Source organism: Elephantulus edwardii, unplaced genomic scaffold, assembly GCF_000299155.1.
Source record: "Elephantulus edwardii isolate Elephantulus edwardi_28Jun2011 unplaced genomic scaffold, EleEdw1.0 scaffold00043, whole genome shotgun sequence".
NCBI lineage: Eukaryota > Metazoa > Chordata > Mammalia > Macroscelidea > Macroscelididae > Elephantulus > Elephantulus edwardii.
Window position 1 is genome coordinate 268054 of NW_006399793.1, and position 17438 is coordinate 285491.

Consider the following 17438-nt stretch of genomic DNA (forward strand, 5'->3'; position numbering starts at 1 on the left):
TGATGGGCACTTAGGTTGTTTCCAACTCCTTGCTATTGTGAACAAAGCTGCAATAAACATGGGTGTGCATATATCTGCTTGGATGTCAGCTATTTGACCAAGAGTCTTGATTGTGGATCCAGGTAAGATGAAATCTTTGAAAATGTCAGTCTTTTTTCCTTTTATCATATTGTTTCTAAATATAAATTTTTTCACACACACAAAAAAAGAAACAAAAATCCTCACTGGGTTAATAGGAAACAATATTCCTATTAACCCAGTGAGGATTTTTGTTTCTTTTTTTTTTGTGAAAAAATTTATATTTAGAATTAGCCTGCTGGACTCAGTTTAGATGATCCCAATTTTGTTGACAGCATTCAAAGCATCATAGTCAGGAGCAAGTCGAACATAGGCCTTCTTCTCTCCATCAGGGCTAATCAAAGTGTTGACCACATCAGTGTCATAGAGCTGCTTTACAGCTTGTTTAATTTGGTGCTTGTTGGCCTTGACATCCACAGTGAACACAAGTGTGTTGTTATCTTCTGTCTTCTTCATGGCTGACTCAGTGGTCAGGGGAAGTTTGATGATGGCATAGTGGTCAAGTTTGTTTCTTCTGGGATTATTTGGGCTGCCTTCGGAGTCTCAGTGTCTTAGGCTGCTGGGAGGTTGGTGATGTACAGATCTCGTTGTTTTTTTGGCTGTGGATGCCCTTTAGGACTGCCATCTTGGCCTTTAATGCCTTTGCTTTGGCTTCAGTTTTGGGAGGGGCAGGGGCTTCCTTCTTCACTTTCGGCGCCATCTTCGTAGAAAGCTATTTTTATTTTCTTAATGAAGAGATATAATAATTGTTGAAGTCTATAGTTTTTGGTCTTCTGCAGCAAGCACGTCTTCACTTTCAACAAGACAGGTTATGTCTTCTGCATAATGCAGATTGTTGGTGAGTCTTCCTCTGATCCTGATGCCCCATTCTCTTTCATAAAGTGCAGCTTTTTAAATTATTTGCTCAGTGTACATACTGAATAGATATTGAGGAAGGATATAACCGTTATGTACACCTGCCTTTATTTTAAACCATGCCGTGTTCCCTTGCTCTGTTTGTACAAGCGGCTCTTGGTCTAGGTAATGGCTTTGCATGAGTACAATTTAATGTTCTGAGATTCCCATTATCAATGTTAACCATAATTTGTTAGGATACACATAATCAAATAAATGCCTCTACATAGTCAGTAAAACACAAAGTGACATTGTTCTGGAATTCTCTTCTATATAAATAGTGCTTCTGTAAGGGGAACTCTGGTGAATTGTTATGTCCTGTTGGGTTGACAACGACTCATAGCTACACTATGAGCAATGGCTTTGAACCTTGCCTTATCCTGTTCCAACTTCAGCATCTTCAACACACCTGAGCCCATTGCCACAGTCACTGTGTCAATCCATCTCATCCAATGTCTTCCCTCTTTTGCACTGTTATTCCACCCTCCCAAGCATGATGCCCTTCTTCGAGGACTAGGCCCTCTTGATGACATGTCCAAAGTATGTGAGATGGAGTTTCAAAATCCTTACCTGCAAGGAGCAACTTGGTGCAGTAACCTTCTCCAGGACTATTAACTCAAAGGCATTGCTTCTTTTTCTGTCATCTTTAGTCACTGTCTAGCTCTCAGATGCATAGCAAGCAGTTAAGAAGACCTTGGCTTGAATCAGGTGCACCTTAATCTCTATATTGATGTAATTGCTCTTTAGCACTCTCGAGAGGTCTGTACCACAGATTTTTCCCAGTGCAACTCATCTTTTGATTTCCTGACTGCTGGTGCCAAGGATCTTGATTATGGATCCAAGATGATGAAATCGTGAACAGCTTCAACCTTTTTATCATCCATGATTCTGCCTGTTGACCCAGTAGTGAAGATTTTTTCCCCCACAATTTTGAGATGCCGTCCATATTGAAGGCTATAGTCCTTGATCATCTGTAGCAAGCACCTCAAGTCCTCCTCAGTTTTAGTGAGCAAGATTGTGTCATGCGCATAATACAGGTTACTGATGAGTCTTCCCCCCAACAGTGATGCTCCATTCTTCTTATTATGTCCCACCGTTCAAATGATCTGTTCAGCATATAGATTGAAAAGTTATGGAAAAAGGATATATTCCTGACACTTTCTTTCTTGATTTTAAGCCATGCAGTGTCCCCTTGCTCTGTTCAGACAACAGCTTCTTAAACTAGTTCTAGGTTTCACATGAGCACAATTAAGTGTTCTGGGATTTCCATTCTTCTCAATGTTAGCGACAATTTGTTGTGATCCACACAATCCAGTGTATTTGTGTAGTCAATAGGACAGAAATTAAAAAAATGATGGCTCAAATGCCCAACCACAATTCAATAGATTAAAAAACTGGTACATTCATTCACATGATAGAATACTACGTAGCATGCAGGAACAATGATTTTGTAAATTACTACTTAAACTAGGAGGGACTGGAGAGCATTATGCTAAATGAACCAACTCAGTGCAATAAGGACAAATATTGTATAAGACCATTATTGTACAAAGAGTATGGAGGTCCAAGGGGGGGAAGTTGGGAGCACAGAGATGAGGATGGGGAGAGGGAGTGCAGCGGCATTAATCATAGGGTTGCACTGTTTGATTTGTGGAGGGTGGATGAAGGAAATGGGAAAGATCAGGTGTGAAAAACAATGTATATGGACTTTGTAAATCAGTATAAAATAAAAATTAAAAAAATATACTAAAGAAAAAACAAAACCTGGTTGCTTAGTGGTTAGGAATTGTGCTGCAAATGCAAAGGTACATGGTTTGAATCCACCAGCTTCTCCAAGGGTGTCAGCTCCTCTGTGATTTACTGAATCTTAAAACCCACTGGAAGTCAAGTATAGGTCAATTCTGACTCAGTGGTACAATGGTGACAAAAAACTTTAAGAGTTATTACGCTTAGTGGAATTTCCAACCTGGGAAGCTTATCCTGCTTCCTACTGACAAAAATATGACAGAAGCAAGATAGGAGATTTGAAGTTAAAAATACATATTATGGCTCTTTTTTTGAGAGGGCAGGGGGACAGATACTATCACTAGTTCTGCTTTGTCTGAAGGAAGTAAATAGTGAGTTTTAGAGTCCCATTTTAAAAAAACAACCAACCAACCCAAGACCACCACCATTCATTACCATGAAGTTGAAACCAACTGGTAGCTCACCCTCTTGTGCGTTTTCAAAAGATACACATTGCATGGAAGAGATGCCCATCTTTCTCCCTTGGGGAGCTGCTGAATCAACAGTGCAATTTCCTACCCACTAGACCTGTACAGTTTTGGAGATGAAAGGTCTTTTTAAAATGGTGGTGTTAGGTACCAGGGGATTGACAGTGATTTGCTTTATGAAATAACTCAAACTAAATTCATTGCTGCCAAGTTGGAACCATCTCAAAGCTGGCTCTCCACCTTGTTTTTGAAAGTTGTAAATCACATAGGAGGAGATTGCCCATCTGTCTCCTGAGGAGCCACTCATGGATTTGAAGTGTCAGAGAGGCATAACGTTTGGGTTAGCAGCACAACCCCCTCCGGACTGTGCTGCATGCATGAATTGTTTGCATGTTTTATCCTGCATCTTCGTCCTTTCCTATTGTGGAGTTTGACTTCCTTGCATTTTTTATTGTTCGGTTTGTCTTATTGAAGGTTTTCATCATTTTTGCTAAACTTCAACTTTACCAGCCATTAAGAGAAACTAGGAAAGAATAATTGTAAATAATTTAAATATGAACAGAAGAAGTGAATAGTGGACACTTATGGTTGAAGTGAATACTACCGTAAAATCCTGGTAGTTATAAAAATACACATGCCAGAGGCAGTGACATTCTTCATTTCTTTGACATTTATGGGCATGGGTTGTTAGTCATAGGAAAGCAAAACAGATGAAATGGACCTGGCACTACATTACTAATTTATTTAGCTGCTAGGATGGACCACAGTGTCTTAGGCTATTTGCAGAACTTGTAAATTTGTAAATGTTACTGCAATCTTGACCTGTGCAAACATTTGCTCATGTTGAAGGTTAAAGGAGATCGACTTCATGCTGATGTAATATGTGGGGAGGACAGCAGATGGATAGTGTACTACTATGAGATGTGTAATACATGTAAGATTTCCTGTCTGATATTTTATACATCTACACTGAATGCTAATAATACCCTACCCTTTTTAATTATTTTTGGTAATGTTGAAGTAAAATGTTTATAATTTTTCCATTTAGAATGAGTTATTTTTTACATATGCTTTATATGGAAGTATAAAATACATATAGCATAGCATCATAAGTCTTGAGCTGAATGAATTTGAACATATTCGGTATACTTCTGTAATCTGCATATAAATTAAGAGATTACCCGCTTCCACAGTGACTCCACAGGAGAAACGTGGACTATCTTTTCCTGTGTGATTTCAAGCCTCAGGAAACCTGCTGGGGGTCTGTTCTGAATCTTTTGCAACTAAATAGAAGAGAGTCTGAAATTTTTTGAGATAAGTCTTCTTGTGCCGATTCCTAAAGAAAAATACAAATCTAATTAAAAATCTTATAAATTTTGTGTGAATTGACACTTATACAATGTAGATACCCTTTTATCATGTTCTTTGGTTTGTGCTGTAGAGATGATTGTGAGTCATAGTACATTTTGTTAAATAGTTTTACTGAATAAGTGTATAGATTTACATTGTCAGCACCAGTGCATTGAGAATTCCAGTTGCTCCTCATTCTTATGTTGTGGTGTTTTCTTTTTTATTATAATTGTTCTCGTCGTTGTTGTTGTTAGGTGCCGGTGAGCCAAGTATGACTCATTGTGACCATGTGAACAACAGGTCTGAACCCTGTCTATCCTTTGCCATCCTCATACTTCCTGACGCATTAAAGACCATTGCAGCAGTCACTGTGTCAGAAAAGTAGTCAGTGAATTATTCTATAGATGAGTGGTAAAATAGCCATTTTGGTTTTAGTTTGTATTTTTTTATGTGACTAGAAAAGTTTATATGCCTTTTTATATGATTATTGACTATTTGGATAATCTTTCTTAAAAATATTTGTTCTTCTGTACATTTTTATTTTGGGTGACTTTCCCCTTTACTTAATGATTCCTAGCTCTTCTCTATACTCTTAACAAAGTAATTGTTAGACACTCACTCACTCACTCAACTGTTTTCAAGTCAGAACCAACTCATAGTGGTTTCATAGGCAGTAAATCACACGAGATATTGTTTGGTTTTTTTCTCACAGAACAGTTGGTGGGTTGGCAGCACAACTCTTTATATACCAGGCCACTAGCACTGCCTTTTGTTAGAAAAGTATTTTACATATTTTCAGTTCTTTTTAAAATATTTACTATTTTTTCATTGCTGTACATTTTCTTAGCTTCCTTCTGTTCCCCTCCCGCACCCCACGCCACAATGCTCCTCTTGTTCCAGCTTATTGTTACACCTATAATGCCTGATATATTCCTTTCAGGCAGTTCTTCCCTATCTGTTCTAATACACTGTTCATTATCTATCCATTCTTTTCCCCTTCTCTCACCAGCCCTTCCTCCATGTCTGTCATCTTTTAAAACAGTGAGTGGTGTTATGCAGAACTGGTGCTTTTGTGACTGACATATTTCCACTCATCGTAATGTCCTTCATGCTCCCCAATGTTGTGTAATGTTTTAGGAATTCATTGTTTTTCAGTCCTGCATAATATTCCACTGTGTGAATATGCCATATATATATACCTGATCTAAGCCATCATCTTTTTAGTTACTTCCTTTCTGAAAATTAGACAATGACTAAAGATGATAGACGAATAATCAGTGCCTTTGAATTTTGGCATTGGAGAAGAGTATTGAATATTCCATGGCCTACCAAAAGAACAAACAAATATGTCTTGGAGAAAGTGCAACTTGGGTGTTCCTTTACAAATTACAAAGCTTTGTCTCACATTTTTTGGGCGTTTTAGGAGGAGCAAGTCTTTAGAAATGGACATCATGCTTGAAAAAGTAAGTGAAGGGTCAACCAAAGAGAAGACCATGAATGAGGTGAATTGACACAGTGGCTATCACAATGCATTTGAACGTATTGGAGATTGTGAAGATCGTGCAATATAGAGCAAAGTTCGTATCTACTGTTTATAGGGTTGCTGAGTCGTAGTCGGTTTGACAGCATCTAACCACACATGTTGAAATGGAAAGTACACTAAAGCACTTCTGTTGCAGTATCCTTAAGTACAATGTTGTGGACAAAAGAAGTTGTACAGTTATTTCAGTTGGTTCAGTGAACTGAACCAGCCACTGTCTTTACGGCACACTTTTGTAGATTTGAGAAATGGCTACCACACAAACGATAGTTATTTAGATTTTTTTATTTGACAGATTTTTCCTGAAAAATAATAAAATGAACCTGTCTCTTCAAGGGAAATAATTGGAAATATTTATTGCCAGTGACAAAATTTTAGCCTTCAAGCAAAATAAGAACTTTGGAAACATATCCAGTACCATGTATTTGATAACTTCCTTAATGTTTAATATCTTTACTACTGAGATTGATGGCTTTTGTTGAGTGCTCCCAAGACTACTCTTAAGCTCACTGATTAGCTAGAAGACTCACAGAACTCAATAAAGTTGGTATAATCATGGCTATGATTCACTATAGCAAAAGCATTCAGAATAAAATCAGCCCTGAAAAAGGTACATAGCAGAGCCCAGGAGAGATCAGGTGAAAATACCCATTTTTTCCTTTCACAGTTGAAACCGTTGCTTAATTCTTTAATCTCTGATGTGAACAATATGTAAAAAGTTTGTCAACTGGGGACATTTTCTGAAGGCGTCGTGTTTATTATTGAGAGTTGATCACAAGGGCTTGAAACCCTGACTTGACAGTTACTCTGTCAACTGAAAATACCGTAATGTTAATATAGACTATCTTGCAAATCTGACAGTATTAATATGAAATAAATTTCAAACATGAACTCTCTGGTGTGGTCAAAGCACTCAGATAAACAAAAAACCCTGCTTCTTGTCAGTAAGGATATTTTAAAGATTTAGGGTTATCTTCCAGGAGTGTGACAAGAGACAGACCTTTCTTTTAAATATATAAGATGTGGGCAGTCCACACATGTGGAGTTGTATAAATACTATTTTCATATAAATGGATTCTGTTCATAGCTGGAAGATTTGTATTTTTAAGTGAATCATTGTTTTCTGAAAGACTATTATATGCTATCTTAGTTATGTAGGGATACTATAATAGAGAAATCACAAGGCTTAAACAAATTAATTTACTGTCCTACAGTTTAGGAGATTTAAATCCCAATTCATGATGCCAGCTCTAAGGGAGGGCTTGCTTTCTTGTTAGTTTAGGAGAAAGACTTTTTTCTTTCAGGACCTGTAGGTCCAGCATTCCTTGGAGACCTTCAAATGTTGTTACTTTTCTGTGTTGAGTTAACCAGTATATGGACCTTGGTCCTAATGTAGTATTTTACTTCTAGTGTTTTTGTCTTGGCAGAACTGAAACCCTTCTCTACTTGATTTCTCTCTTTTTTTAAAAACTTTTTTGTGAAATAAAAGGGTTGGGTCTGTTTGTGGTTTTTTTTTTTTTCTTTGCTAATTGCTTTATAACCACAGCAGACTTGTACAGAAGAACATCATGTACAGAACACAAGAAAGGTTCAAAGATGGAGACTTTCCCTTAGCAAGGCTGAAGATTTCAGTCTCAGGTATTTGGAATTTAGGCTGCAGTCCTTGTTTTTTGATGGATCGCTGGATGTATGGGCATAGTCCATGCTTTAACCATTTGAACAGAAGAATGGTGACTTGGCACACGTAGAAGTAGACAAAGTGCTTGGTTTCATGTGTTATGTAACTACTGAAGGTTTTCCCCACAATGTACTGCCACATGGGGTTGTACTTCTTGTGGGCTGTGATGTCCTTCTCTGTGTTGTATTTCTCCAAAATCTGGGGCGCTCACTCCACCGAGACCTGTTTTATCTCCTCCAACATGTCCGTATTTTTGATCACCACTTTTTAGTTGCACACACACACTTAACACAAAGTAGGGACTTAAGTGACTGTGATGGTTTTCTGGGGGAGGGGTTAGAGCAACTCAAGCTGCTCTCGAAGCTGTGGCGTATCTGAAATAAAAAGTTTTATAGGTATACCCAATGGATATTCTCCTTTCATCAGATCAGGGCTATGACCTATTTAAAGGTGTTTATCACATCTCATATCAAATCAAGGAGAATACTACATTATTACATAACTGCCACTAGTCTTCTTTATAGAAGTTAGGATAAACAGCGCACAAGATAATCACCTTATAATGAGAATCATAGCCCAGCCACAGTTGACACATATTTTGAGGCACTACAGTTCAATATGGAAAATAACCACTTGGCCAACTAACTGGAAGAGATCTATATTTGTTCCCATTCCTAAGAAGGGTGACCCAACAGAGTGTGAAAACTATAGAACAGTATCATTGATTTCACATGCAAGCAAGATTCTACTGAAGATTATTCAAAAATGACTAGAAGAGCACATCAGAGAATTGCCAGAAGTCCAGGCTGGGCTTAGAAGGGGTCGTGGTACTAGAGATATTGTAGCTGATGTTAGATGGATCTTAGCTGAAAGCAGGGAATACCAGAAGAAAGTCTATCTGTGTTTCATTGATTATGCAAAGGCGTTTGCCTGTGTGGATCATAACAAACTGTGGCTGACTGTGAGAAGAATGGGAATCCCAGCACACTTGATTGTGCTAACGAGAAACCTTATACTTGGACCAGGGGGTAGTCGTCAGAACAAAGCAAGGAAATACTGTGTAGTTCAAAACTGGGAAAGGTGTACGCCAGGGATATGTCCTATATCCATACCTTTTCAACCCGCATGCAGAGCAGATTATCCGAGAGGCTGGGCTCTATGAAGAGAAGTGTGGTGTCAGGATTGGTGGAAGATCTACCAACAGTCTGTGTTATGCAGATGACACAACTCTGCTTGCTGAAGCTGAGGAGTGCCTGAAATGCTTGCTGCAGAGGGTCAAGGACTGCAGCCTTTAGTATGGATTGAGGCTCAATGTCAAAAAGACAAAGATTCTCACCACTGGACCAATTGGCAGCATCAGGATGGATGGTGAAGAGATTGAGATTGTTAATAACTTTAGTTTACTTGCCTCCATGGTCAACAATCTTGGCACCAGCAGCCAGGAAATCAAAAAACATGTTGCGATGGGAAAGTCTGCTGTTAGGGACCTCCCTAAAGTACTCAAGAGCAACAGTGGCTCTCTGGACACTAATGTGTGCCTGATATGGGCCATGGTCTTTGCAATCACTTGTTATGCATCAGAGAGTTGGACAATGACTAGGGGGGATAGAAGGAGAATTGATGCCTTTGAACTGTGGTGCTGGAGAAGAGTATTGAATGTTCCTTGGACTGCCAAGAAAATTAACAGATCCATCCTAGAGAGGGTTAAACCAGGCTACTCCTTGGAGGCAAGGATTCTGGGGCTTCGTCTGACATACTTTGGACATGTAAGGAGGGACAGATCCTTGGAGAGGGACATCATGCTTGGTAGGGACAGCGCAAGAGGGGAAGACCCTCTATGAGATGGATTGATTCGGTGACTGGGGTAATCGGGATGGGTGTGTCGGATGCAGTGTGTTTGGCACAGGATAGAGCAGGGTTTAGGGCTGTTGTACATAGTGTCGCAATGAGTCGCAAGTGACACAGTGGCACATAACAACACAGTTCGACCCAAGATATATCAACATTAAAGAATATACATGAGTAAAAGGTCAGTGAATTTTAATAGCACAAAGAGTATGGAATGCTTTTTTGTGTAGTCAGATTAAACATTTCCTCTTACCTTTACTATCTCCTAAGTTTTATTTTTGGCAATGTGAACAAGGACCGTGTGGAAATAGCCATGTCTGACCTTTACCAACTTCACAAAGGGAAACGATCCCCATCAACAACTTCAGTGACACCAAACTAATTCTCATGAGATCAGACATTACCCCCATGCTCCCATACCTCTTTCTACTCATCTGACTATCAATCATAACTGCTTTGCTGGGTCCCTAATCCAATGTGATATTTTATAGACCACATAGAACCATATTGAGGAAGTCAGAATGTTATAATCCAGATTAAGTACAGAATACAGTCACAACAGCTATGTGCACACAGGCACCTCTTTAGCCTCAAGACTTTAGGCCAGTGTTCCCAAGTTCTCAGTCTTGCTACCCCCGAGTTGTCGAACACAGTTCTCATTTCTGCCATTATTGACTCTCTTCTCCACTTCCTTCCATCCTCACTGTAGTTTCAACTTAAAAGTTGGCTTTTCTAGTTTTTACCTTAGCTCCCTCTTGTCTTCAGCTCCCTTACTTAATTAGAGACATATACAGATTAACAGATGTGGGACTAGGAAATGTGCTTTCCACAGTGAATGGCAAATCTTGAGGGAGACTGGAGCTAGACTCTGGTGAGAGTTAGAGACCCTGGTGATGACATGGGAAGACTGGCATTGCTGTGGAGAAACTGTGGCAAGGTATGACCAGAGGAGCCCTGAGAAAAAAGCCACAGTTAAAGGTTTTTCTGTTCTTGCCCAGTGACGGAAAGGAAAGCTGAGCTGAAATGAGAAACTGGACTAATTGAGGAATTAGGCCTTGAGACTACTAAAGTTGGGACTTATATTGGATGATGTTCTTTGCCTTCCCTTCTCTCTCACTTACTTGCCTTACTTACTTGCCCCACTCTTGTTACCAGAACTGTGAGTAAAGTCTGCGTGTCAGCAATGATTGGTGGAAATAGGTGCAGGAGCATGAAGGGAGGCATGTCTGACCTAGCAGTTCACTGTTTGTTGCTATGGATATAATGGAGACAATTCCCCTTTGTGAAATGGTTAGAAGTCAGACTCGGCCACCACCACCTTCACATTCCACCATCTCCTTACACATCTCCCAAAGTCTCATCTGTCAACCCATCTCCAGTTTATTTGTAGGTGTAGCTGCCACAGGTGTTGCTAGAGCAGGTAGTGTCCTACACTGTCTTTCTTTTCAGTGGCACCAGAAGATCTATCTCTGTGGCTAAAACAGTTCAGTTTATTGATGAGACCAGCCAGTCCTTTTTTATATTGTTGATACCAGCCAGTCTCCTTTTAGAATGGTAAATAGCCAATCCCCTTATGGATAGGCTGACACATCCTATTTGCATATTCCCACTCGTCTTCACAGCAAAGTAAAAAAAAAAAAATGGCTAGCCGAAGTCATATTGAAAGATAAATGCTACAAAGCAACAATGTTGTTATCATCTACATACTGCAGATTGTTGACAGGACAGAGTAAAACTGCCTTATAGATTATCCAAGGCTGTAAATCTTTATGAAAATAGTCTGCCAATGCATTCTTCCAAGGGACAGCTGGTGGGAGATCAAACTGCCAGACTTTTCAGTTTGAAGTTGACCACTTTAACCACTGTACTACAAGGAGTCCTTTCCTTATATAATACATAGTAAATATTGATAGATGTATGTTACATAAGCAATAGTTCTTCACTGGAGTTCAAAAATTTTTAAACTATCTAAAAGCCCCCCGCCCCCAGGTCAAAAAGCTCGGCTTGAAAATAGTAATGGGTTCTCTGTTCATCACTTCTTTTTTTTTTATAAAAAAAAAACAAAAACAAAACAAACCAAACACCAATCCACAAAACTGTGGCCAATTTTATTGAAGAAAAATAATACGTGATTTATTTTTCACCAGTCTGTTTTGGCTTCTAATGATATCAGAATCACCTGGATCAAGGATAGCCAAGATGCATACTCTAGTATTTTCTGTGTGCTGTGCCCAGTTCACGATTATTGTTGTGGTGATGGACACCAATTTTGGCCAACATGGTGTAGTACTCAATTTCAGATTTCCTCAAGGTTGGGCAGTTGGTGAGGATGACCAATTTAGCTTTTCCTTGCCTGATCATCTTCAGATTCCGCTTGTACCCCAGCACCTATTTCCTACTTTTCATGACAAGTTGGAGCCTTAGAGTTGATTGACCCCAGGGACTTTTTCACAGCTACCATCCTTTCCCGTTAGGTGCTGGCCAGCCCTCCACCTACAGCTGTCACAAGATGGATGACTAATTACTGTAGTCTATTTTAAGAGGTTTTTCTGAGGTAGTTGTTGTTGTTAAGTGTGGTTGAGTCACAGGCGACTCATAGTGACGCTATGGAGGAGAGTCCTCAACGCTGGGAATTTTTAGAAACTATAATAGATGAGTTTCTTTTGCTCTTTGGAAAAAAGAAGTAAGGCTTTCATCCAGACATTTACTTAAGATAATTTAATTCCTTCATTTACTCTCTTTGTTGCTTCATTTGGTGGAATGTGATAAAATGTATCTAATATTTGTTGAAGTTCTACTGTTTAGTTAGTGATTTGCCTGTCATGCATGATAGCAGTGTAGAAGATAAAAATCCTCTGCCCCAAGGCATACTATATATATATATAACGGTGTTTTTATCATACACATCATGATTTTTAGTGTTGATAACAACTGTAAGAGCTATGTATACTTTCTTCTTCATATTTGTAAAATGGAATTCCAAAACAGTGCTATTTTCATCTGTCACATTTATTTCAGATTATCAGCCTTCTTCAAATCTGAGGCTTGACTGTACTTTATCTTCCTGACCAGAGTATTGTTTTCCTACTTATTAGAGATGAGAATTCCTTCAATGCCACAAATCTTACTGTCTTCTTTATAGTTTTAACTGTTATGTAACCTCTTTTTCTTAATTTCTATTCTTTCTGCTCTGTCCATCTCAGCAGTCTAGTTCTATCACTTCAGCAAAACTACTAATAATAAAATTGCTAGAAACCTCTATTCATTGAATTCAATGACTTTCTCCATTTTGTTTGTCTTTTCTTGCTGCCAATAATTTGATTACTTTTCTGAACTTTTATTGTACTATCAACTCTTTTTTTAAAAAAAAAAATAGATATTTATTCTCTGGTAGCTCCTGGCTTTCCTTTTTATGCCTTTTAAATGTTGATGCTTATTAGAAACCTTTTCTTTCTTAAATTGGCTATTCCTTTAATTGTATTTTTCAGATAATTTTCCCTCTTTAATGGACTTCTTTTCATATTTTTATACCAGTAATTCCTAAACCTTCATATCTAAAGCCTATAAATCTACATACTTCTTCACCTCTTGTATTTCACTAATTAAGACAGACTTAAACTCAAAGTAAAACTCATTTTAAGGTTGATAAATTTATGCCTATGGAGAGTTCTTTATTTCAGTAAATAATTGCCATACAAATAATTGCTCATGAGAAGTCTGGTTTCCTCCTTGACTTATTACTTGAACTTTCAAAACTATCTTTTTACCAATAATTATATAGATTGTTATGTAGATAATTATTCCAGGTATAGGGAGATCCTGTGGCCTAGTAGGTAGGGGAGTGATCTGCCAACTCAAAGGTGACTGATTTGAATTTACCACATGCTGCTCAAGGGAAAGATGACAGTCTCTTCGTGTGATTTACAGCTTCTGAAAACCTACTGGATAGTCAACAATGAGTTATTTCTGACTCGATGGCAATGCCTTTGACTTTTTAAACTTTTATTTTAAATGTATTCTAAGCTGTCCATTTCTTCTGGACAACTTTGAGTAAGTTTTCCAAATTTTCATAATGGGGTGGCAGAGTTGGGGTTCAAATACAGCCAGTGGCTCCAGAGTCTTATTCTTAACCATTATTCCAAGTAGCCTATGTGGTACTTGTCATTTTTATGTTTTTCTTGGGAGAAGTTTAAGGAAAAGTACTTAATTCCTTCTGAGTTTGAGTTAGATTCATTTCTCTTTTCTGTAAGTGAAGATAGTGAAATGTAGCATGCAGTTACAAAATACATAAAGGAAAATTTCTGATAACTCCTGGGATTCAAGAAATCTCATTCCATCTGTCTGTCTATTATTTTTTCCCCTCTAGTTTTTAAATGAAAAGTTTAGTGATATTTGGTTATATTTTGTGAGTTCAACCATTCTTGGTTTTGCTGAGTTGTACTTCCTTCATTGACATAAACTCATTGGCCACCAAAGTACCTATCTAATCTTGGAGTTGCTTTTGTCAGTTTGATCTCAGCTCACTCTAAAAGAGCATAATACTCAAAGCATACCTTTTTTTTTTTTTTTTAACTATTTAAGCTGAATGGTCATTCAGTTTTAAAAAGACATTATGGGATATTTTTGGTTTATAAGATTCTTCTGTGGTATTTGAGTCTTCTATTATTAAAAATATTTTTTAATTATTTCTATGTATTGTAAGTCAGTGAGTTGTACTTGTTATAAATGTGGGCCTGTTAGAAAATTTTATTTTGATGATTGAGTCCACAGGTATTTAGTAATCTCGTGTTATACTTAAATACGTTCATACCTGCGATATGACAGTTGCTTCTGCTTTAAAGTACTCCATATTACAGTTGCGTTATGCTTTTTATATATTTGAAAATAATCATAGCAAAATTAATTGGTCATACTGATAGAAAAAATCAGAACTGCACCCTTTACACATTGCCATTGCTGTTTCTTATTTGAAGAGCACAGCAGTACAATGGGACAAAAATTTTACCTTATTCATGAGGTTCTATGTATGTCTTTTGTCAAGTCTTGATCCTTTAGTTTCTAGACAAATGAGACATTCAGTAGTAAATAGACAGATAAATTATTCATTTCCATTTGTCGTATCAGAATTATTTTTTTTCTTAGTTTCTTTATTGTAAGTGCAGCCAGGAAATTAAAAGATGTATTGCGATGGGAAAGTCTGCTGTTAGGGACCTCTCCAAAGTGCTGAAGAGCAATGGTGTCTCTCTGGAGACTAACGTGCATCTCATACAGGCCATGGTCTTTGCAATCACTTGTTATGTGTCAGAAAGTTGGACAGTGACTAGGGAGGATAGAAGGAGAATTGATGCCTTTGAGCTGTGGTGCTGGAGATGAGTATTGAGAATACCATGGACTGCTAAGAAAACAAACAGCTTCATCCTGGAGAAGGTTAAACCGGGCTGCTCCTTGGAGGCAGGGTTTCTGAGGTTTTGTCTGACATACTTTGAACATGTTGTAAGGAGGGACCGATCCTTGGAGAGGGACATCATACCTGGTAGGGTGGAGGGACAGCACAGGAGAGGAAGGCCGTCTATGAGGCGGATTGATTCAGTGACTGGGGTAATCGGGATGAGAAATGAACAGGACAGGTAGAGACTTATATATGAAGAGTACTGAATACCCTATCCTATGGACAAACAAAAAGAATAAATCAGTCAGTCTTACAGGATATGCAACCAGCGTGCATCTGAGAAGCAAAGATTATGAAACTTCATCTCATATACTTTACACGTCTTTTCAGGAGAGATCAGTTTTTGGAAGAAAGATATCATACTGGGAAAGGTGGAGGGCCAGCCAAAGAGAGGAAGACACTTAATAAGATGGATTGACAGAGTGACTGTGACAGTGGGCTGGAGCATGTCAGAGATCACGAAGATTGTTCAAGATAGGACAAGGTTCAGATCTGTTGTTCATTGTTACTATGAGTAGTAGTTGCTTTGATGGCACTTACCAACGGCAGCAATATATATAGAGAAAATTTAAGTATGAACTTCTAAATTAACAACTAAATGATTTTTTCGAGTGATATGATAAAAATTTATAAGAAGTGAGTTAAAGTGAGAATAACTCATTCAAAATGAAATGAAACTAATATTTGAGTTACATTTTGGTATTTATAACTTTTAGTATGTTTTTGAATCACTAATTGTAATCTTAGGGTTACCATTTAAATTCTGATCTCTTTAATTTTTCCCCCAGGTGGTATCATGGAAAACTTGATAGAACTATAGCAGAAGAACGCCTCAGACAAGCAGGAAAACCTGGAAGTTATCTTATAAGAGAGAGTGATCGGAGACCAGGGTCCTTTGTACTTTCATTTCTTAGCCAGACAAATGTTGTCAACCATTTTAGGTAAGTCTCCATTGCTATTTACAAAGTTACATGGTTTAGTTCTTTTGATGTAGTGCTTTCATTAAAGCATCTACTTTCATAAATGTGAATGAAGCATAAAAGTAGCATTTAAACAACAGAGAAGTAAGTTTTAATTAAATAAATATCAGTGGTTTAATAGTAGATGTTCTCTATGTTTATATGTGTTTCTAAAAATGGTGTTCTCATTGGATTCTGTTTTGCACTCAATATATAGAGTGGAAAAGCTGAAATAAAGGAAATGCATAATTTTAGACCATGGAGTTAGAGGGAACTATTTAAAAGGCATGATGTGTTGTCTTTAATTTATTCTAGCTTTACTTCTCTGAAAGGCTTTGCAAATGTTCATTTCAATTCAATAGTAATGTAGGTCATCTGGTGTATATAACAAAGTGTGTACAAAAATAGTATCCTCTTTGATTTCTGTGTAAAAAAATTACAAGTGTCATTTAGTGCTTATAGTTTTAATGATAAAGTTTGTATATTTTTTATTTTTAGATCTAAAAATAAGCTTATAGAAAGCTATCATATTACATGTAGTATATGCAGTTATTGTTATATTTGTATGAATATTTCAGAAGATATTTTAGCTACTCTTAACCAGATAAAAAGGATTCAAAGTATGAATTGTGCTTTAATATGGAAAATGATTAAGGTATAGGAAAGTGAATTTTAACATATTTTAATGAATTTTATAGTCAAGATTTATAGTTTGATGTGTATGCCATTGCAAATACATCAAAAACAAAGAAAACACTACTGTCTAGTCAATTCCACCTCATAGTAACCCTCCATTGTGTTTTTGAGACTGTAAGTCTTTATAGGAGGACATTGCACATCTTACTTCTGCAATCATGGGTGGATTCGAACTACTGTCTTCTTGGTTAGCAGCCTGATACACTAATTGCTGTGCCTCTGGAGCTTTACCAGATGCATCCATATCTGTATATCTTTATCTGTCTCTCTATATAGATATTTCTATCTCTGTTTATCTAAAGAGAATATATACCTAAGGGCAATAAACTCAGATAAACTTGCATATGAAGAAGTGAATATTTTGATGATACTATTAAAGGAAAATAATATGAGTTATGGATTAATTTTTTCTTATGAATTATTGATCTTTTGCATTTGCTAAAAAGATTTGTGTTACACTATATTTTCCCCCCCCCGTACAAACAGGATCATTGCAATGTGTGGAGATTACTACATTGGTGGAAGACGTTTTTCTTCACTATCAGACCTAATAGGCTATTATAGTCATGTTTCTTGTTTACTTAAAGGAGAAAAATTACTTTATCCAGTTGCACCACCAGAGGCAAGTAAAACCTGTATAAAAATATCTTTTAAAGCTTAAATGTTTCTGTATGTCTAGCTCTTACTCACCTACTTGTGATATTTATTATCATTCCAAAAAATATTTGCTGTA

The 17438-nt window shown here is 37.4% G+C and overlaps 1 protein-coding gene and 1 pseudogene across 1 annotated transcript in view; one reads left to right on the plus strand and one right to left on the minus strand.

Annotated features, from left to right (window-relative positions):
• RASA1 (RAS p21 protein activator (GTPase activating protein) 1) overlaps window positions 1-17438 on the plus strand; it is a 122164-nt gene that overhangs the window by 30366 nt on the left and 74360 nt on the right. The window contains exons 2-3 of the mRNA XM_006885384.1: window positions 15839-15991; window positions 17192-17331. Coding sequence (XP_006885446.1) covers window positions 15839-15991; window positions 17192-17331 — 293 coding nt within the window. The remainder of the gene's footprint in view (window positions 1-15838; window positions 15992-17191; window positions 17332-17438) is intronic.
• LOC102851381 lies at window positions 11710-12062 on the minus strand (annotated as a pseudogene).